This window comes from Cucurbita pepo, chromosome LG01 (genome assembly GCF_002806865.2).
Source record: "Cucurbita pepo subsp. pepo cultivar mu-cu-16 chromosome LG01, ASM280686v2, whole genome shotgun sequence".
Classification (NCBI taxonomy): Eukaryota; Viridiplantae; Streptophyta; class Magnoliopsida; order Cucurbitales; family Cucurbitaceae; genus Cucurbita; species Cucurbita pepo.
Window position 1 is genome coordinate 825,829 of NC_036638.1, and position 20,986 is coordinate 846,814.

Below are 20,986 nucleotides of genomic sequence, written 5' to 3' on the forward strand. Positions count from 1 at the left end.
TCCTCTAGAAGATTGGATAATATTTAGTATGAACAAAGTTACAATATATTTAATATTTAGAAATAATGTGTATAGTCCTCCTAAGTTGATGTAATATAAAAAGAATATAAATTTATATGATATGGTACTAAGATAAGAAGCATAGGCATGTGAAATTGTGTTCATCCACACAACAACTCATATCAATACCCCTATTCTCACTGTTCATACTCATTGCCCTCTCCAACTTTATTTTTGTTTCCCAATTTCAACCATTATTCATTACATTCAATTTCCCCTTTTCAATATCATTTTTTCACTCAAACTTACCCCATGATGGAGTGGGCGATGTGGGGGTGAAGAGTATGATTTAATGAATTAGCTTTATAATGCTAAAAAAAGGGTTACAAATTGATGAGGTAATAGCATCAACAATTTAATAATTATTTTGTCACATTCACTTGGGGTAACATCAACCCCTTCAATTATTTATTGCAAAAATAAATCTAATTCTTTTCCCAATGCCCATTAAATTAAATTAAATCAAATTAAATTAAATTTGTTTGTTTGTTTGTAGAACCAAATAATAATTTAGAGTGAAAGGAAGTTTGTGTTGAAATTGAATACACCAAGTTTCCATCTCTTCTACACTTTGGGGACCATTTTGCACATTTCTTCCATATTTACCCTTCTCCGTTAACAAATTTGGTTAGAAACGGAAACTAAATAATCTTTAGAAGGGTATGGAAATCTCTTTCTAACAAATTCGTTTTTAAAACGGAAGCAGTAAAAAAAATGCCCAAAAAGGACAATATCTGCTTACAATGGACTTAAACTCTTACCAATAGAAATAGTGTCAGTCACGTCTATACCCATAAACTATTACCTAATGTGGGATACCAGTGTAGAAGTAAGCTTATGCTCTTCTCCACTCAATTTGAATATTCTCAAATAAATAAATGTACGCTAAATGTAGGAGAAATCATATTCTAAAATGTGTTTGGTGGTAAGCATATATTCTAATTAAACTTTACGTTTTTTTACAAGTCTATAAAGCATAGCATATGTAGGTGCAGCTACCCATAACGTAGAATTTGATGGTTCCTTATAATTCAATTCCAAGAAAACATATTAGCTTACGTAAAAAAAATTGGTGAGTTCATAAATTTTAGAACTGTAAAGTTAACAACAATGCACAATAAGTTAAAACAGATAATATCTACCGATAGTAAATTTTGACTGGTATAAAAGTTTGAAGAGCGTATTAAAATTTTATTTAGTGGGCCGAATAAATTTATTATTATTATTATTATTATTGAATTGTGGGAAATTAGAAGAATTGTGAAAGTGGAGTGCACCAATTGTCAAAAAAGTTTAAAAGTGATTAATTATTATTCCCTAATCTAAATATTTATATAATTTAATTCAAAAGAAAAGCACCCATTACCCATTTTTCTTTGTTTTTTTGGGTCAAAATTTTACCAAAGATATGGTTTACTTTCTTCTAATTAATTAAGCATCTAATTCCTTTTTTTTTTCTAATTTATTTCTAATTTTTATTATTTTTTCTAAACTTCTAAATTTTTTAATTACATTTTTATTATTTTCACGTTAAAATTTGATAGAATGTTAAACGTGACATGGTACAGAAAATCGACATAAAATTATTTTATTTAAATATAATTAAAAAAATTAAATTATTTGTATATATTCAAAAAGGAAAAATATTAATTACACAGACATTATTAATGACACAATTTTATCGTTATTTAATACATTTTTTATTTTATAAATTACAACCTCGAGTATTTTATATAAATACATGAATGTGTGTTTTAAACATTTTTGGACTCGAATTTTTTCAATAAATACGGAAATTTTATTTTAATAATAAAACGTGGAAAATTATTTTAGTATTTTTTTTAAATAAACAATTAAATTGCAATAAATTCGAAAATAATATTCTTTTTTTGTATTTATTTTATTCTATCTTTTTGTAAGGAATATTAATAAATCTTTTAATGGAGCGTATTCAATATTTTTTAAAATTTATAAATTTATTAATACAATATGAAATACATAAATTATTTAAAAAATATAATTTTAAAGTTGAGATGGAAAGGGAAAAGAGGATTACGTAGCGAAATATAATTTAAAGGAATAATAACAATAATAATAATAATATTTGCGTCCAAATCCATTTTTTTGCATAGAATAAGAGATTCTAAGGTCCAATAAGGAAAAATAAAATAAAATATGTATATATAATATAGTCAAGTTGAAGGGCAATATATTATTAATATATATTATAGGGTAAGGACAATTAATAATGCAGCTATTTATGACTTTGGTTTATAATAGTCAAAATAAAATAATAATGGAAGTTGTTTTGCAATAAAATCAATATCATAATTACACCTTCCTTCAATCAAACTTCCCAACAACTCCTTAATTTAATTCTACTTTCTTTTTTTAATTAAATTTTAATATATATGTCCCGAGAATCAAACCGAGTCCTTGCAAAGACAACAGAGGGCTAACCATTGGTGTGATTCTACGTCATTGCAAATACCTTAGATGGGATCAACGCTTCACTCTAGACCTGACCCTTTTAACTATGCTGAACTTACACGTACAATGTTTAGTTGGCTTCTTTAGACTAATACATGTGGGTTTTGTGCGATAATATTCCTTATACTCGTGACCCAAATCTCATCTTATTTGAGCTAAAACCCCACATTGTTGGATGAACACAGTGACTGACTGTGAGAATTAAATGACATTGTCTAGCCTTTTGACGTTAAGTGAGGTCAGTCATTAATTTATTTTGAACGAATGATTAGTCATTAATCTATTTAACATTCTAGACATATATCTATATGTCTATTCATATTTAGTTCGATGCATATAAAGTTTGGTCAAAATTTGTCCTTATTTTCTTGACAAGATATGATTGATTGTTATTAATTTTTTAGTTTTATATTAATTAGATGCGAAAGAATATTAAGAATATTTTATTTAAAAGATTAAAAAAAAAATAAACGTCCAAAAAAAAATTATATCATCTACAATTTTAAATATTATAATTAATTTAAATTGAAATTATTTATGATTAATTAATGTACAATATCTATATTTATATGAAATCTTTTGATGAAAGTAAAAGTAAAGTCACGGGAGCTTATATTCAAATTAGTTAGTATCATATTTTCTTTTCTTTATACGTGTAAATTACGTGTAAATTACACCAATCTTAACTGTACTACGTGGAGTGGAATGATAAATCCATGTTTTGGGAGTATCCAAGTTCTTTTTCTACCCATCGTACCTGATTATTCTTTACGATGGATGTGTACCACCTTCCACATCCGCAACCTACGGCCTTGGAGATCATCTTCCACATAAGCAACCTACTATCTTTGAGATCATGGTTAATACTCGAGTTATATACAACTATATATTAACTAAGACCACAGAAGCTTATAAATTTGCCTATATAATATATATATATATTTTGAAATCGGAAATCAATTAAAAATCTTAAATTGATAAAGACATACATTTTTATAAATATAAAAATTAGTTCCATATTAAAATTTCCATATGAATTAAATTAGGTTGGGTGGACTGAATTGTGAGTAAGTTAATAGATGGTGAGCCTGAACCATGGGTGGAGAGTGAAGGGGGTAATAGGAGTTGTTATGGGCTAAACAAGGTTAAGTAATGAATTAAATTAAAAAAATAAATAAATAAAAAGAGAAAAAAGAGGAGAAAATTTCTATATTGGTGTTATAAAGTTAACGGGAGAAGTAAAAGTAGGAAGGGGCAGGAATTAGATAGGGAGAGGAGCAGAGTAAGGAGGCAATGAGAATAGGCCACGTAAGAGAGTAAGGGCCAGTAATCAGCATCTAACGCATCTCAGCTTTTGGAAGGCTGAAACCCTATTGGTGAATTATATATCCTTGTCGTTTCTTCTTTTGTCTACTTCCACCACTCTCCTCATTTTCCCATTCCCAAAAACCCCCTTTTCTTTTTTTTCTTCTTCTTCTTCTTCTTCTTCTTCTTCTTCTTCTTCCTCTTCTTCTTCTTCTTAACCATTCTAGTTTACTCTTCTAGGTCTGATCCAATCCCCACTTCTCTCAATTCTTCCGTTCTCCCCGTCGTCGATGCTTCCCCACGCCGATCTCCGCCCTCCCTTCTCCCTTTTCAGACCCTACATCGCCTCCATGATCCGTCGGCTTCCGACTGCTGCGTCCGCTGATTCCTTCTCGATCCGATTCTCTCCTCCACTTCTCTGACTCCTCCAATTCTCCGTCTCGGATCCTGTTTCTGGCATCTTCACCTTCATTCTACCGGGGAGTTTTCTAGATTGTTTTTAGTCCCTAACGGATTTTCAACTGTCTTCTCTTTTTAACCGTTGATTTCAGGAGTTTTGTTTTTGTTTTACACGTAGCTTAATCTTCTTTTCTATTTTTGGGAGGGGGATTTTATTTTATTGTGTGTTCCATGAGTTGTATATCCGGCTGACTTTTGTAAGAATTTTAGTTTGAGAGATGGATCTTTAAGCCACAACTTGGAGTTCTTGATATTCTGATTCTACTTGGAGTTTGGAGTTGAGGAGTATTTTAGGACTGCTGAGTGTTGTTTGAATTAAATCCGAGTTATGGAGGAACGGAACGTTTGTAGAATGAATACGGGGATGTCGGATGAGGTTCTTGGCTGTGTAATGCCCTATATTCATGACCCCAAAGATCGTGACGCTATCTCTCAGGTTTGCCGGAGATGGCACGAACTGGATGCGCTTACTCGCAAGCACGTTACCATCGCTCTTTGCTACACCACCACGCCTGAACGGCTACGACGGCGGTTTGTCCATCTCGAATCCTTGGAATTGAAGGGCAAACCCAGGGCGGCGATGTTTAATTTGATACCAGAGGATTGGGGAGGGTTTGTGACCCCTTGGGTGAAAGAGATTGCTGATTCTTTCAATTGCTTGAAGTATCTCCACTTCCGCCGTATGATTGTCGTCGATTCGGATCTGGAGGTTCTTGCTCGTGCACGTGGCCGTGTTCTTCACTCGCTTAAACTCGACAAGTGCTCTGGATTCTCCACAGATGGACTATTTCATATTGGACGATCCTGCAGGTATCTGGCTTCCAAACCATTTTCAAGATTTTAAATCCAGATTTCATCTGTTTGTAGTTCAGGCTCGGTATCAAATTCACTGTACTATGGAGAATTTTGAGATAATTTCTACCTTCTGTTCTGGGATTTGTTATACCTTAAATTTCTGGCCATTGAAAATAATGAGATGCTGAGAACGAATTAATGTTCATTCAGGGTCAGCGATGACTAATAAAAGCTCAAACCACCTGATAGTTTCTATTAATGTTTTACTTTTATTTTTGGTTTGCTTGTTAGTATTACTATCATTATTTCGTTTGTTTCCTTGTTCTTGTCGTTGTGGGGTTTCCATTTCTTTTTCTTTTTTAACTTTTTCTGGGTCGTTGATTATATATATATATATACATATTCTATGCTTTGCTGCTCTTAACTTTTAAACGTAAAAGATGAGAAGCTGAAACACAGCGAAAGTGTCTGCTAACTTACAACATTCATAAAGAAGGTTTAACATTTTGGGAACTGTTCTAAGTAATCTTAAATAAACCTCATTTGGATTGATCCTTCAATTTCAGCCAATATATTACTTCTGTGAACTGATAATATCACTTTACCTGTGTTGTAATGTATAAAGTGACTTCTGACTGCACTGCTCATTATAATTCATCATCTTTAATGTTTCTTGTTATGTTTTTTTCTTTTTTGTTGCGTCTTTTCAGGAATTTAAAAACGTTGTTTCTGGAGGAGAGCTCAATAGATGAGAAAGATGGGGAATGGCTACACGAACTTGCGACCAACAACACAGTTCTTGAAACGTTGAATTTTTACATGACAGATCTTGTCAAAGTCAGATTTCAAGATCTTGAACTTATAGCCAGAAACTGCCGTTCCTTAATTTCTGTGAAAATTAGTGATTGTGAGATCCTTGATCTTGTGGGGTTCTTTCGAGCTGTTGGTTCTTTGGAGGAATTTTGTGGAGGTTCCTTCAATGATCAACCAGAGAGGTATGCTGCTGTAGCCTTGCCACAGAGTCTCCGCAGTTTGGGTCTTTCATACATGGGAAGGAATGAAATGCCAATAGTCTTCCCTTTTGCAAACCTACTCAAGAAGTTGGACCTCTTGTATGCTCTCCTTCATACGGAGGACCATTGTACTTTGATTCAGAGATGCCCCAACTTAGAAGTGCTTGAGGTATGCTGCTGATCAACTTCATTCATTTTCTATGTTTTCTTTGATTTGCCCATCTGTCCTTGCTTTGCCATCTCAGTTTAATTCTGAATATCTGATGGGGATATGTGCTATTTGCTTTGATATTATAATAGCATTCCCAATAAGGGTAGGACAAGGCGAAAATCCCTGAGCCAAGGCTTTGTGAGCAACTTTAGAAAGTGTACTGGAATCTTTAGTATTGGGTAATAATACTGTATTTTGTTTCCCTGAGCAGACTAGAAACGTCATTGGAGATAGAGGGTTAGAAGTACTTGCACGGCATTGTAAGAAACTTAAAAGGCTTAGAATTGAGCGAGGGGCGGATGAGCAGGGATTGGAGGACGAGGAAGGGCTTGTTTCACAAAGAGGATTGATTGCTTTGGCTCAAGGCTGTCTGAAACTGGAATACTTGGCTGTCTATGTATCCGATATCACAAATTCTTCTCTCGAGTACATCGGCAGGTACTCGAAAAATCTCTGCGATTTTCGCCTCGTCCTGCTTGATCGAGAAGCGAGTATAACAGATTTGCCACTTGACAATGGAGTTCAAGCTCTGTTGAGAGGGTGTTCTGAAAAGCTGAGAAGATTTGCTTTGTATCTTCGGCCTGGTGGATTGACGGACGTTGGTCTTGGTTACATAGGGAGGTACAGCCCAAATGTAAGATGGATGCTTCTTGGTTATGTGGGGCAGTCTGATGCTGGGCTGTTGGAATTCTCTCGCGGCTGTCCCAGCCTGCAGAAGCTTGAGATGAGAGGCTGTTGCTTTAGTGAGCATGCATTGGCAGCCTCCGTCATGCAACTCACTTCCCTCAGGTACCTCTGGGTTCAAGGCTACAGAGGGTCCTCCTCAGGCCGTGATCTTCTGGCAATGGCACGCCCGTTCTGGAACATCGAATTGATTCCATCGAGACGAGTCGTGGTGGTTGATCAAGTCGGGGGTAGGGTGGTGGTTGAGCACCCTGCACATATACTGGCATACTACTCCCTAGCAGGGCCAAGAACCGATTTTCCAGACAGTGTCGTGCCGCTAGATTCATCGTCCTTGATCGCTGCATAGAGCATGGCTGTACATACAACAACATCAACAACAACAACATCAACCTCTCCTTTCTTCTTGCTACCTCCCCATTTTGGCACGTCCTGTTAATAGAATTCAGTTAGGAATGTGTTTCAAATGTGATTTTGTTGTGGTCGTATAGACAGACAGATAGACAGACAAACAAAGATGATTTTAATGTTGTAATAAGGCTGTGTTTTTCATTATGGAACCATGATGATGATGATTATGATGGAAGGCAGTTTGACTGTTTATGCAAAGACTTTCCCTTTTTCCCATTTTGAAGAAGCCTTTTGGTTCTAGTGTATTATTTCTCTTTCTGAGTTGAATGGTGGGGTTTGGAGTATGGTTTGTGCCATGAAACCCAATTTCTATCTATGGTTAACCCGTAGAGATGGGAGGATTCAAACCTCTAACTAACGGATTAGTAATATATATTATAAACGAATACAATTTTAGACAGCGTTGTTTTAGTTGAAAAGTATAAGGAAGAGATGATGAGGTGAAGGGGACAGAATTCAGGTTGTCCAAATGAATGTATGAGTGGTGGCTTTTGGTTGAAAGGGAAAGACCCCATCATAAAGACATATACTATTTTTTGGGACCTATTAAAATCTGAAGTCCCCTCTCACTCAATTTTGTTTCTTTTTTTATTCCTTTTATTTGCCTTTAAAATATATATTTCAAATCCATTAATCTTTTCATTTTTTGAATTTTCAATTGTCTTTTAAATTTTTTTTTTCTTTAAAAGTATAATTTAAATTTACTAAATCGAGTAAAATTTTGAAATATTGTATATGCTTTAATACGAATCCTTTTATATTATAAATTATTGATTTTATTTTTTCCAATTATGTTCCCATTTGACATTTATATTAAAGTTTAACTCATTTTATAATCGATAATGAAATCATTTATTTATTTTTTTTAACTCAAATTCAACTCAAATTAAAAAATTTAGAGAAATGCTCCACTAATTTCCAATATTTAAAAAATAATAATAATGGAAGAAAGTAGAAAGTGGATGATAAATAATAAATGATAATAAAGTAGAATTGGTATTTTGTTTGTTTTGATTTAGTGGTACAACCATGACATCTTTCAACCTCATGCAATGCCACATATCCCTTCATCACCTTATCTTCATTTTCTTTATTAAGTCAGTAATTAATTAATTAATAATATGAGAATAATTGTATATATGAATGATTCATTATGTCATTTACCACACTCATTATGTGATTTACCACACAAAAGTAAATAAAAATATGGATGCTGTTTATTTAACTTTGGAAGGGAAAAAAATGCTTTATATGTGCTTGGAAAAAAAAAAAAAAAAAAAACACATATAAATTAACAGCAAGCAGCATACATTATAATTATAATATATGGTTTCTTTATTATAGTGTTTCATCTTTATCTTTATCTCTATCTCTTGCTGTCTCTAACTAATCCCTTTAAAACATTTTAGATAACGTTACAATATTCAATTTTATTTTAAACACATATAAATCTCTCTATAAACATCTAAATATATAGAATAAATATTAAAATGGTTGGAAAAAAAAACATTTATGAATAAAATGAATTTATAACAAAAATAAATATTAAAAAAAAAAACTAGAAATATATCGTTTATTTAATTTTGAGAGACAAACGCTTTTAATAGAATATACTTTATTTTATGTCAATGAGACATAGAAATGTGGAGGAAATCAGAGCACACCTTTAGCCTTTACAAAACAAAGATGTATGAAATAAAATAAACTAAACTAAAATAAAATATAAATATAAAGAAAGATGCTTAATAAATAGGTAAAGTGAAGAACCTTGCTGATGCTACCTACTATGCCACAATTGGCATTTTCTGATAATAATAATAAATAAATAAAGGAAAAATAGAAATTCTAAACCTATTTTCGTCCATTACTTTAATAATTGATTCCATTTTATTTATCAAAATTTTCCAATTTGTTGCTTTAATCCTAAATTGTACATATAAGTAATCTATTTTAGTATTTGTTGTTCATTTTTCATTGGTCCATAAAATTATTAGATATAAATGAAAAAAAAAAATTGAATTTCCATATCCACTACAAAATTTAAAAAAAACCCGACCCTTACTGCCCAATCGAATAGCGGACAGCTAATGCGTTCCACTTATTGAACAGGGTTTTATAGTCGGTCCGCGATCCCTGGATACCGAAGGCGTCCTTGGAGTGATCTCGTAGTTCCTACGGTGTGGAGACGATGGGGTTGGTCCATGGATTTTCCTTCTTTTTGCCGCATTTCACTCAAAGGGTTGAAGGGAGATAGTGTATCAAGCTGTTCGCAAGGGCCAACTTGATCCTCTTCTCTAGGGATCCCAGATGAGGGAACCCTAAGAGAGCTGCCGGCTCCAACTACCGTCCATGTACGATCCATACTAGATCTGACCAACTGCCCATCTTACCTCCTCTATGTTCTTGACACCCCATTTTTGTCTCAGTAGAATCTTTCAGTGGCATGTTTCGGTCCTCTTCCCCATTGCTTAGAAAAGGTGAGCCACCGGTTCAAGTACAAGATACTATCATTACCGCCCGGACAATTAGACATCCAACCGGTATTCGCAACGACCCAATTGAAGTCCACAGCTAATACAAAAGAATGTTTTATTCCACTCTACAACCAATGTGAGATCTCACAATTTACTTTATTGAGAGCTAGTGTAGTACACTGTTCGGTGTCTGACACTGATAATAATGGGTCCAAAATATAGGACGTCGGGTTAAGGAGAGAGAGATGATGGTGGGTTAAAAAAGTGAATGCAAGAACACTATTTATGCAGAAGCATATTAAGCATAAAGAAAGAAGTGGGATTCAAACTCAGCTCCAACTAAGTGATTTGATCAGACATGGTCAACTTGCCCATATTGCCATTCACAAACATATAAATATTTAAGATGTTTGCTCCCCTTTTAGGCTGTCCAAGTGCTTCATGACTCAGCATGGTTTGGCCACATCACTTCCTGACATGGCATCTTCTATGCAAAACCACAAATTAAAGCTGCAATTATATCAAAATATCTGCCTCAACATCCTTCAAATTCATCATCACTCTCTTTCTTTACATCTTTCACTCCATAATGTCGTGTTCGGGAGCGATTTCGGTGTTGTTCTTCATGGTCGTGTCGTTTTTGTATGTAACATAACAGATGTAATCTATGGTTCATAAAGTGTTGAGTTTCAAACAGGAATGCAGGAAATCCAAGAACAAATGCTAAGTTTTTTTTTGCTTTCCATTTCATATGGCATACATGTCTTTAATGATCAACAACAGAATCTATGAACCTTTTAATCTTCATAAACATAACATCACAAAAGAAGTATTGATTATTGGACTTGGCGTTTACATCGACCCAACATAAACACGAACATCCATATGCTATGCATCTACCTTATCTGTAAATTTGATGCAATATGGAGTAAGTTCCATAATATGCATCCTTCAGTTCTCGATGATGTTGCTCCTTCTTTACTCCATTTGCAACAATCCCAGATGGGAATGACACAACACAATCGCTATAGTTAGGTCCTAAACCGAGCAGTCCCCCGTTGGTGGCTCCTTTCCAATCAAACAACACCTTTTGATAGCAGCCTGCCTTCTCATTCTGATCCAAACAAGGCAACAGTTTCTCATTCTCTGATGCAGTGGCTTCTGTGAGATTCACGGTCGTGATGTCATGGATGCTTGGCCGTCTCTTGTCCTTCCCTCCTGATAGCTGCCTCATGAAGTACTTTTGGGCATGGCTTGCCACTTGGGTTGGTGTTTTTGAGTTCACAAAGTTTCTTGAAATGTTCCTCCAATCCCCTTTTCCATATTTCAAAAGTCCCCTCAGGAATTGCCTATAACAAAACGAATTCACAAACAAACCCATCAAAAATCTGTATCCAAACACTGAATTATGATATCAGAAGAGTTCATAAATGAAAATTTACTTGTGTTCTTCCTCTGTCCATGGAACCCCTTTCTTCCTTTCATGATCAGAGCCCCTACCAACACAAGATTTCCTTCTATACACATCGAAATTTCGATCATCCCCGAACTCAAACGAAAAAGAAGAGGCGAGATCATAACCTGGGATTGGGAATCTCCCAGCTTCTATTTCACAAACATCTTCTTCAAGCTCTCTATATTGCTTAATCACATCTCCCACAGTCTTTCCAGGGATCATGGCCGCAACCTTGAGCCATCTGTCAGGCGTTTCCTTATCATATATAGCGAGGGCGCTCTCAAACATCTTGTTCTCTTCCTTGGTCCACTTTGTGGTTGGATTATGAAGCAGGAACCAGGCGGAAGTGGAGAGGTGGGAAGATGGGTACAGAGTCTCCATGGGTGTGGCCCGGAAGGAGGTAAGTTTGTGAAGGGTGTGGGTTAGGAGGTCATTTATAAGTCCATTTGGAAAAGGGGTTTTGATTTTGAAGTCAAGAGGAAGGGGAAAGGGCAAGAGACATTGAGGCTTTTTAGAGCGATTTTGAAAAGGGGGCGTTTAAATCGGAATCATTACGAAGGAATCAAGAATCTCCTTTCACAAATGGCTAAAGAATCTTATAAAAAGGGGAGCGACTCGCTTTTCAGAATCGAAAAGAATCATGCCCCTCGAGCTCTCAGATCATCATTTTTCTTTTAATTTTCTTTTTCACCCATTTGTTTAATGGAAATGGAGAGTTCGAGAAGGGCGAATTTGAGAACAGAGATTGAAACCCACAAACCAAATTGAGAGTGAGAATGTAAAATACAAAAACGCAGTGGAAGAAGGAGCTCCGTTCGTCTGTAATGGTGGAAATTTGAGTACAGTGATGAAGATTGAAGAAGACGAGTTATGAGTATGTGAGGGGGAGGTGGCGGAGGCGGCGGAGGCTGACTTCCTTCAACTTTTCTGCGGAATGATGATAACATTCGTCGCAGTCCGTTGGTTTTATTGGTCATCAATCATTCCATTTCTTCCTCCTCGCCCATTTTAGAATTCTTCATTATTATAAATTATCATTTTTCTAGAAACCAAAAAACAATAATAAAAAAGCGACAACATTTTTTTCCTCGAAAAAAGAAAAAAAAAAAAAGAAGCTTAAATTATAATTTGAAATTTTCACTGCGCAACTGTTTTTTTAATTACAATTTAACGAAATTGAAAGTAACTTGACAAGTTTAGAAATAAAAACGGAACTTTTCTCCTTTCTAAAATCAAATTGTGAGGTATAAAATTACTTAACGCTGTAATAAGAAAACATAATAGTTTATTATTATTATTATCATTATTTTAGTGTTTTAAGACTAAAATATACCCTATCCATGTGTTTCGACCCTCGCCGTTTTATTTCTTTTATTTTTAGACGGGTTTTTTTTTACCATTGGTGGCTGCAGATGGAACACGTTTGTATGTTGGTAGCTCATGGGAGCGCTTGTAGCTCAGTGGATAGAGCGTTTGTTTCCTAAGCAAAAAGTTATAGGTTTGACCCCTATTTGGCGTGGTGTTATATTTTGGGATGCGTTTCGACCCCTACCTAGCGCTAGAAGGTTTTTTTGACCATTGGTGCCTACAGTCGGGACGCGCTTGTATGTTAGCTTAGTGGATAGAGCGTTTGTTTCCTAAGCAGAAAGTCACAGGTTTGACCCCGCGCGATTTTATTTCTTTTATTTTTAGAAGGTTTTTAACCATTGGTGCCTACAGCTGGGACGCGTGTGTATGTTGGTAGCTCATGGGAGTGCCTGCAGCTTAGTGGATATAGTTCCCAAGTAGAAAGTCATATGTATGACCCCTATCTGGCACGATTATATTTCTTTTACTTTTAGAAGGTTTTTTTGCCATTGGTGCCTATAGCTAGGACGCGTTTATATATTGTAGGTTCGACCTCTACCTAGCACAATTTTATTTCTATGTCCATGGGAACATGAACCCTGACACCACTTGAATGTCGAGGCTCCATTGGAATTGAGTCACCAAGGGTCACTACTAATGCTTGCCATTTCCCATTCTTCCCTGATATGCCTGCGCAGAACGAGTATCGATCTCATATAAACTGGAAAAATCTGGAAACTGAAACATAATGGATGTTTTGTTGGCATAATACAAACAGTTAGTTTCAGCTCACCAAGCTCATGTCAGTCCCTCTACTCCAAATGATCTCTCAGATGACAGTAAAATTTCTCAGTATATATCTTAGAAAGAATAAAGCCATCATTCATCTTATTCAGAAACCCTGCTCAGTGAAGCCAGTTCGTTTGGCTTTTCAAATTTTACTGTTATAAGAAAGGTCTAACCTTGGAAGCTGTGGTGTCAAACTTCAAACAAGCTTCCAACATTTTCATTTCTATCATACAAGTCATATAAGCTTCTGCTGACCGATTAAATTTCTGTTTTCAACAAGCAAAGAAAAGATGGTGGGGAATGTTCTTTCACTGTTTAAACTGCACCACCAACTGGCACCCCTGACTTAAACCTTGACGATCCATAGAGCGTTTCTTCGAAACGAATGATCTCTTCTTTAGACCCATAAGCAACTTGGGTCCTTTCGTCGAGCTTCTCGATCACCTTGTCCAGCACAGACTGACGACCATCGCTGCTGTAACCTCCTGCTTTCTCCACTAAAAATCCCAAAGGAGCTACCTCAAATAACAGCCTCAGCTTAGCTTTGGTTGAGGGAGATGTCACATTTGTGAAAATCCCCTTCTCTTTCACAATAATCTGTGGATTCAAACAAATATTCCTACTTTTCAATCATTCCAACAAAAGAATTCCAAAGAACATTGATCCGAAAAGTCGAAAACCTGGTTGACATCAGGAACCATTCCACCAGTGTATCTTAATGTGTATTTTTCCTTCACATAGTAGTTGATCAGCTGTTGAATTGGAACACACAAAAGACAGTAAGAAATGGTTTAAAAAGAACATTAATACTCTTCTCAAGCCTTTTAGAAGTGGTAAAATGAAATGAAACCTTGTCATAGTCAGGGTTATCAAATGTGGCTCTCAAATTTCCTGGAGAGAACAGTTTTCCTTCCCCAATCTCTGTCGTCTCTTTAACGTGTTGCCATTTTCCTATTCGACCGCCATCGTTAAAGCAAGAAGTCAAGGTTTTGGATTGAGAACTGCCAGCCATTCTCTTAATTAAGAAAAAGCTTTTAATTCAGTTTAGTTGTAAAGAGTAACCTTCGTCAAGAAGAAGGAACTCATGAGTGCCAGGGAAGTCTTTCAGAGCAAGAACATATGTCGTGCGAGGACCGTAAACTCCCATGGCTGCAGCAGCTTGGTCACTTCCCTTCACTCCAGTTAACTTATCACCTGGCCACACTCCAAAGATGGTGCCAACACTAAAGTTCGTGTCAACAATACTTGAACCATCAAGCGGGTCAAATGCAACACTGAACCCTCCTGCTTATTTTTAATACAAAGTGTTAGTAGTCATTGAATCACCATTTGGTCGTTTTCTTATAATTTGAGATGCCTGACCTTCAACAGGGCCTCCCATGTCTTGAAGCTCTGGCACTTCTTCAGAGCAAGCATATCTGCATGAGTGTGAGTATCTCAAGGCCTATTCATTAAAAACATAACTTAGTACAGGATCTTAAGAGCAAATTTGGAGAAATGGATTCATATAAACTATAGTTGTCAGAATGTTCTCCTTAGAAACCAACACCTGAATCAAAACTCTAATATTGTCATTCGAGATTAATCGAAGGCTGACCTCGAATAGAAGCTTATCCGCAAGCATATCAACAGCAAGCTGTTCATCTCCAAAGGAGTTGATACAGGCAGTTCCTCCACAAGAAGCCGTCCTGACTTTGAAGGAAATGGTCCTCAAAGCTTCTCCCATGCACGTCAACAATCTGATCAATCCCTTATCAGGGGTTGCTTTGGTGAGAAACTCTTCCTACAATCACATACTCCTTTCATTATCAAACAAGCAATATCACAATACATTGCAGGCATTAAAACACAAACGCACTCACCAGACTATCACCAATCTCACATCTGGTTTTGGAAGGAACACTCCTTGGCCTTGATGCCACTTTCACTGATGACTTGGGAATTTGCCTTAATGACTCCCCAAATAGCGAGCTCGCTTTTAGACTCTATCATGCAATTTCATCACACACCCATCATCAAACTTCAGCCACACATTTCCAAAATCTTGAAAAATGGAGAGATGGGTTTCGTTTGTACATACCCTGGTGGCGAAAGGAGACAGGAGAGGAGTTGAATGCCGGGAAGAAAGATTGGGGAGAAAAACCCCACGAGCACAGCAAGCAATTCCAGTCTCCATAGCCGACCCAAGTAGTATTGGACTCTGATTCTCTCAACCTACTATTCTAATTGGACATGGAAGGTGGACATGGAGCTGCAAAGTTGCAGGGATGAGAGTAGATAAGGCGGTGAAGGAGTTTTTGCCGCATGGGTTGTGGTTACTTGAAGGGCTGTTCAAGTGGGTGAGGCCAATTTGGATCATTCGTTCATATGTGGCTCTGCTATTGTCCTGAAAACAGATATGGTCGTCACTCTCATCCTCTATTGGCTTTGAACTTCGCTCGTAGAATTCAAGTTTTTGGGAGTTCATTATTACCGTTTGGATTGCCATTGGCATTCCCGTTCCTTTACTGCGGCGCCAAAATGTACACCAATAAATCCCGTAATAAAGCTAATAGTCTTGTACAATTAGATGTATAAGAGAGAAATTCTAATTTAAAAAATTGTGACGTGGTAGTAGGACACGTGTGCAAATACACTTACATGAAGAATGAAGTTCGTGTTCTCTTGAAAAGGTCGAACCAAACCACAGGTGAAAGGAAGCAGAAAAAGGGTTTTAGCTCTCACTACTCTTTACTCATCCATGGAGGTCGGAGCGAACTGTAGGGTTTTGGACCAGCCCCGATTCATTTGCGCGGCAATGGGTTTTCAAAAATCTAAAGAACCCTCAAGTGTTTTTCGAAATGGTTCCTTTTATCGTAAGCCCCACAGAAATTTTGGTTGCAAAGCCATTCTACAAGATTTCCAGGTACCGGTGGAAAAGGTAGTTCTTCTGCGCTTATTAAGCTCAACTTGATGGTGTTTTAGAATTTTTACTCCAAGATGATGATCAATGAACTATTTCCGTTTCTTATATTTTGGTTGTGATATTTTGTTTTGTTTTTCTTTTACTCAGAAGAAAATCAATGTTGTAGATGAGCTCTCAAGTTTGGTGGCTTTGTCTCCCTTAGATGGTCGTTATTGGGGTAAGGTCAAGGACTTGGCCCCCTATCTAAGCGAATATGGGTTGATCTTCTACCGGGTTCTGGTTGAGGTACTTCTTAAATTTGATTGATTGATTTGTAAAATCTGTTTCTTTTAAATTTATTGTTCTTTTACAGCTGAGGAAAGATGTTTGTGCTTTTCAATGTCTAAGTGTTGTTTTGATTCTTTGTTCTTATAATACCTGATTTATCAAGGACTTTTCTTTTTCCTACTTGTCATTAGATCAAGTGGTTACTGAAGCTATCGCAAATTCCTGAAATCGTAGAGGTCCCAAGATTCAGTGAAGATGCTTCTGCTTTTTTACAAGGATTAATTGATAATTTCTGCGAGGATGATGCCTTGGAGATTAAAAGCATTGAAAAAGTCACGAATCATGATGTAAAAGCAGTTGAATATTTCTTAAAACAGAGGTGTCAATCACATCCTGAGATTTGTAAGGTGGGACTTACCTTGCTGTTCTCCGTTTGTTAAAAATTGTTTTTCTTTTCTTGTATGTGTTCTTAAAACTTTTTTAGATCTTTTATAACTATTCTGTTCTGCAATTCAGGTGCTTGAATTCTTTCATTTCTCTTGCACATCCGAGGATATTAACAATCTTGCCCATGGACTCATGCTGAAAGAGTCATTAGAAAACGTTGTGCTCCCTTTTATGGACAAGCTGACAAATGCAATAAGCACCATGGCCAAAGATAACGCTCACATTCCGATTCTTTGCCGTACCCATGGACAGGTTTTTGGCTGATGATATATATGGTGTATCCATCTTTTGACTGTTTAAAATATAAACTGTTTCATGGTTTGGTGCTTGTGTCATTCTTGGTCTTGATTTTTGAGTGACTTGAAATATGTTTTATTCTCATGAACAAACCCCTTATGTGTCTTGTTTCATTTCGTAGCCAGCATCACCTTCAACCTTGGGGAAGGAAATGGCAATATTTGCAGTCAGACTAAGTAGAGAAAGGTTGGAAGTTTCTAAGGTGAAGATAATGGGGAAGTTTGCTGGTGCAGTTGGAAATTATAATGCGCATCTTGTTGCATATCCAAATGTTAACTGGCCGAAAGTGGCCGAAGAGTTCGTAAACTCTTTGGATTTGAGTTTCAATCCCTACGTAACTCAGGTTTGTCTTTATATAAAGATTCGGTTTTCCTTTTTGACGAGAAGTTTTGTCTAGGCTTATTTATCTGCTGTTGTTCGTTTGTTATCTATTCAACTGTTCATAATACTTTAATCTACATATTTTTCTTTGCCATTTAAGTGGCGAAATGTATATAGGATGTCGTTTGTGGGTTTTCCTTTACTTTGAATAACAAGCATGTTAATCTGTTTCTGTGGTTGAGGATGTAATGATGATCTTCAGAAAGCGACTTATGGACGTAAGAATTGGACATTAGATGGATAAGCTATTAGACTTACAAATAGAATGATTTGATTATTATCCTGAAATCCTAACTGTATAAATATACTCCTTTTCAGATTGAAACGCATGACTACATGGCAAGACTCTTTTTTACCATTGTGAGATACAACAACATCTTGATTGATTTTGACAGAGATATTTGGAGTTACATATCTTTGGGCTACTTTAAACAGGTGAGTATCTTAATGTGTCTCGTCCTTATTAATATCTATGAAAGAAAAAGCGTGTTATATGATTATTTATTATTTTGGGCAGATAACGAAGGCTGGTGAAATCGGTTCTTCAACAATGCCTCACAAAGTAAATCCTATTGATTTTGAAAATAGTGAAGGTAATCTTGGTGTGGCTAATGGAGCATTGGCACAATTAAGTGAAAAGTTACCTATATCTCGGTGGCAGGTATGCCTTTATTTGGACGTTTGATCTTCTATGCTTTGAGTCGGTAGATGGTTATTGATGTGAGATGTGACCATGTAAATGTGGGCTGTAGTGTTACATAATCATGCTTTCTAAAGTTTTGTGTTAAAAATGAAAAATTTTCACTTCATGTAGGCTACTCAATGATTGTATTTAACTTGGAGGAGTTTGATGAAAAATACTTCTCTTTTGCAGCGTGACTTGACTGATTCTACTGTTATAAGGAACATGGGTGTTGGACTTGGACATTCTCTTCTTGCCTACAAAAGTACACTTCAAGGAATAGGAAAGCTTCAGGTACTCAAAATAATCATCATAATCATTATTAGTTTTGTGAAAGATGTTCCCTCTGATGGCATGTAATAAAGCAACTTCTACTTTTTAGGTGGGTATAGTTCGATTATGGGTATTTCTTGCTAGAAGAATCCTAACAAATTGGTCACTTCATATGCGGTCAAGTTAACAACTAATTTTTAACTATTGATTACATGGTACGAATGAAACTTAGAAGCTTGTTAACTGGCTACAAGAAAGCACAAATTGTCTTTTCAGTCTTATTCTGGGCAATTTCTAGCACAATGCAACCTATTATCTTCCATGCTGTTTAACTCTTGTTTTATGGTTTCAAAACATAAAGTTTCTTCCTCCTGGTTCTTGTTGGCCATCTTCTATGTGGGGTTTCCCTTTAACTTGATTACTGCTGCATTGTAGGTTAATGAGAGTCGTATCAACGATGATTTGGACCAATCATGGGAGGTCCTTGCTGAACCAATACAGACTGTATGTGTCATTCTGTACATCTCTGATTTATTGCTTCTGTCTGTTGTGCTAGTGTTGTGTAAGTTCTCCTGGGATTATTGCTGGTCGTGTGTTTAGAGTTAATAATCTGTGACGAATTACTTTGGCAACCAAATGTATTAGGATTAGGCAATTGTCCCATGAGAATACTCGTGTTGCACGCAAGCTGGTTTGAACACTCCTGAATATAACAAAAGGAAAGAAAAAACGTGCGATGAACGTATATTTGCTTTCCTCGTATATAATTATATCTCATCTGCTATCCATGTCAACAGGTCATGCGAAGATACGGTGTTCCGGAGCCTTACGAGAAGCTAAAGGAATTAACGAGAGGAAAGACGGTGAGCAAAGAAAGTATAAGGAGGTTTATTGAAGGGTTGGAAATACCGAAGGAAGCAAAGACCAATCTGTTGGATCTAACGCCTCAGAGCTATGTTGGGGCAGCGGTTGAATTGGCCAGGGATGTAGACATGGCCTTGAATCTTGTGAGCAGGGGAGAGGTCTTCTAAACTCTGGGGGGCAGGCCACATTTTTAAGTATTTACAAATTCCACAGTTCTACAAATTTTGAACATTTGAGCATATAACTTCCATTCAAGCCTCCCATAATATTTATGAAGCTTAATAAAAAAGGCCTGAAGTTTGTGAAGGGAAGTGTTTGTGTATTTTGAGTGTGGTTAATTGGAGAAACTCATTCAGATAGATAATCTTTTCTACAGTGTAACTGCAAACATTATGTTCTCGTCCCCAAGTCGTGAAAAAAGTGTCTTTTAGTCCTGGTCCTGGAAAAAGAGTCTTGTGGAGGAGAATTTCACACTGATATTACTAAAGAAGTCTGCTCCTGGGTCGTATTGTGGTCTTAGGGAAGGTCTTTTAGTCGGTTCGCATCCCCCGACTCAATGTGGTCTCGTGCGCAGCTATCAACTTGACGTGACGGGTCTGAGCTAATATTCGTGTCCCCAAGTCCTGGAAAAGGAGGAGAATTTCACACTGATATTACTAAAGAAGTCTGCTCCTGAGTCGTATTGCGGAAGGTCTTTTAGTCGGTTCGCATCCCCCGACTCAACATTGAAGTGGGTCGTATTGCGGTCTTAGGGAAGGTCTTTTAGTCGGTTCGCATCCCCCGGTCTTTTAGTCGGTTCGCATCCCCCGTCTTTTAGTCGGTTCGCATCCCCCCGACTCAAGTCAGTTCGCATCCCCCGACTCAACACAGTCTCCCCCGGTCTTTTAGTCGGTTCGCATCCCCCGTCTTTTAGTCGGTTCGCATCCCCCGACTCAACACAGTCTCGTGCCGCAGCTCGTCTGAGCTGCGGCAAGGACTCACCATCGAAGTGGTCTGTGAGCTGCCTGCGGCTATAAAAAAAATGCCCGACACAATTTTTCCTCAATTTCCATGTACAGATTAAATAAAACAAGAAACAAGAAAATGAGAGCGAGTTATGCATGTTATTTCACAAGAAACTTACCTAACACAGAAAAATTACCGAAAAATATTATAATACTGGTATTGGAGGGGCCGCGCGAACGCAGGCCCCCACTACCACAAATTATGACGTAGGTTCTGCCACTTTGGGCAGACCTTAGACGGGCACCCCTCCGAAGTGCAATGGAGGTCACCAACCTAGACCATGAGCCTTACTGATCGCCCATTGATCCCGTCCAGGTAAGTATGTTTCAACGGCACTAGTTCCTTCCTTTATATACTGCATCTAACCTCTT

At 36.7% G+C, this 20,986-nt stretch overlaps 4 protein-coding genes and 1 non-coding gene across 5 annotated transcripts; 2 read left to right on the forward strand and 3 right to left on the reverse strand.

The window, feature by feature from the left end:
- Positions 1-3,979: 3,979 nt before the first annotated feature.
- LOC111791975 (coronatine-insensitive protein 1-like) lies at positions 3,980-7,644 on the forward strand. Its single transcript, XM_023673432.1, has 3 exons — positions 3,980-5,124; positions 5,820-6,291; positions 6,545-7,644. Exons 1-3 carry the CDS (start codon positions 4,643-4,645, stop codon positions 7,364-7,366), a joined length of 1,776 nt encoding a protein of 591 aa, XP_023529200.1. The 5' UTR covers positions 3,980-4,642; the 3' UTR covers positions 7,367-7,644.
- A 2,967-nt stretch (positions 7,645-10,611) lies between these two features.
- Positions 10,612-12,348, reverse strand: LOC111811835 (transcription factor DIVARICATA-like). Its single transcript, XM_023698881.1, has 2 exons — positions 11,345-12,348; positions 10,612-11,251 (listed from the first exon to the last, which is right to left on the reverse strand). Exons 1-2 carry the CDS (start codon positions 11,737-11,739, stop codon positions 10,804-10,806), a joined length of 843 nt encoding a protein of 280 aa, XP_023554649.1. The 5' UTR covers positions 11,740-12,348; the 3' UTR covers positions 10,612-10,803.
- Positions 12,349-13,562: 1,214 nt separating this feature from the next.
- On the reverse strand, positions 13,563-15,857 carry LOC111789185 (sedoheptulose-1,7-bisphosphatase, chloroplastic-like). Its single transcript, XM_023669864.1, has 8 exons — positions 15,575-15,857; positions 15,357-15,479; positions 15,092-15,277; positions 14,857-14,938; positions 14,557-14,778; positions 14,345-14,445; positions 14,175-14,246; positions 13,563-14,091 (listed from the first exon to the last, which is right to left on the reverse strand). Exons 1-8 carry the CDS (start codon positions 15,668-15,670, stop codon positions 13,810-13,812), a joined length of 1,164 nt encoding a protein of 387 aa, XP_023525632.1. The 5' UTR covers positions 15,671-15,857; the 3' UTR covers positions 13,563-13,809.
- Positions 15,858-16,158: 301 nt separating this feature from the next.
- On the forward strand, positions 16,159-19,916 carry LOC111808242 (adenylosuccinate lyase-like). Its single transcript, XM_023694112.1, has 10 exons — positions 16,159-16,414; positions 16,547-16,684; positions 16,858-17,073; positions 17,183-17,365; positions 17,532-17,753; positions 18,110-18,226; positions 18,309-18,452; positions 18,666-18,767; positions 19,182-19,250; positions 19,544-19,916. Exons 1-10 carry the CDS (start codon positions 16,235-16,237, stop codon positions 19,775-19,777), a joined length of 1,605 nt encoding a protein of 534 aa, XP_023549880.1. The 5' UTR covers positions 16,159-16,234; the 3' UTR covers positions 19,778-19,916.
- An 860-nt stretch (positions 19,917-20,776) lies between these two features.
- LOC111782840 lies at positions 20,777-20,938 on the reverse strand. The gene has a single exon (XR_002813206.1). It is a non-coding gene; the product is annotated as a U1 spliceosomal RNA (small nuclear RNA).
- Positions 20,939-20,986: the final 48 nt, after the last annotated feature.

Coding starts and splice junctions, on each gene's coding strand:
- LOC111789185 (XM_023669864.1), bottom strand. CDS start 15,670: ATGGAGACTGGAATTGCTTGCTGTGCTCGTGGGGTTTTTCTCCCCAAT. Junction 15,480..15,574: donor TGTCTCCTTTCGCCACCAGG/GTATGTACAAAC, acceptor ATTGCATGATAG/AGTCTAAAAGCGAGCTCGCT. Junction 14,247..14,344: donor ATAACCCTGACTATGACAAG/GTTTCATTTCAT, acceptor CCAATTCAACAG/CTGATCAACTACTATGTGAA.
- LOC111811835 (XM_023698881.1), bottom strand. CDS start 11,739: ATGGAGACTCTGTACCCATCTTCCCACCTCTCCACTTCCGCCTGGTTC. Junction 11,252..11,344: donor TGGACAGAGGAAGAACACAA/GTAAATTTTCAT, acceptor GTTTTGTTATAG/GCAATTCCTGAGGGGACTTT.
- LOC111808242 (XM_023694112.1), top strand. CDS start 16,235: ATGGAGGTCGGAGCGAACTGTAGGGTTTTGGACCAGCCCCGATTCATT. Junction 18,453..18,665: donor TACCTATATCTCGGTGGCAG/GTATGCCTTTAT, acceptor TCTCTTTTGCAG/CGTGACTTGACTGATTCTAC. Junction 19,251..19,543: donor TTGCTGAACCAATACAGACT/GTATGTGTCATT, acceptor CCATGTCAACAG/GTCATGCGAAGATACGGTGT.
- LOC111791975 (XM_023673432.1), top strand. CDS start 4,643: ATGGAGGAACGGAACGTTTGTAGAATGAATACGGGGATGTCGGATGAG. Junction 5,125..5,819: donor CATATTGGACGATCCTGCAG/GTATCTGGCTTC, acceptor GCGTCTTTTCAG/GAATTTAAAAACGTTGTTTC. Junction 6,292..6,544: donor CCAACTTAGAAGTGCTTGAG/GTATGCTGCTGA, acceptor TTCCCTGAGCAG/ACTAGAAACGTCATTGGAGA.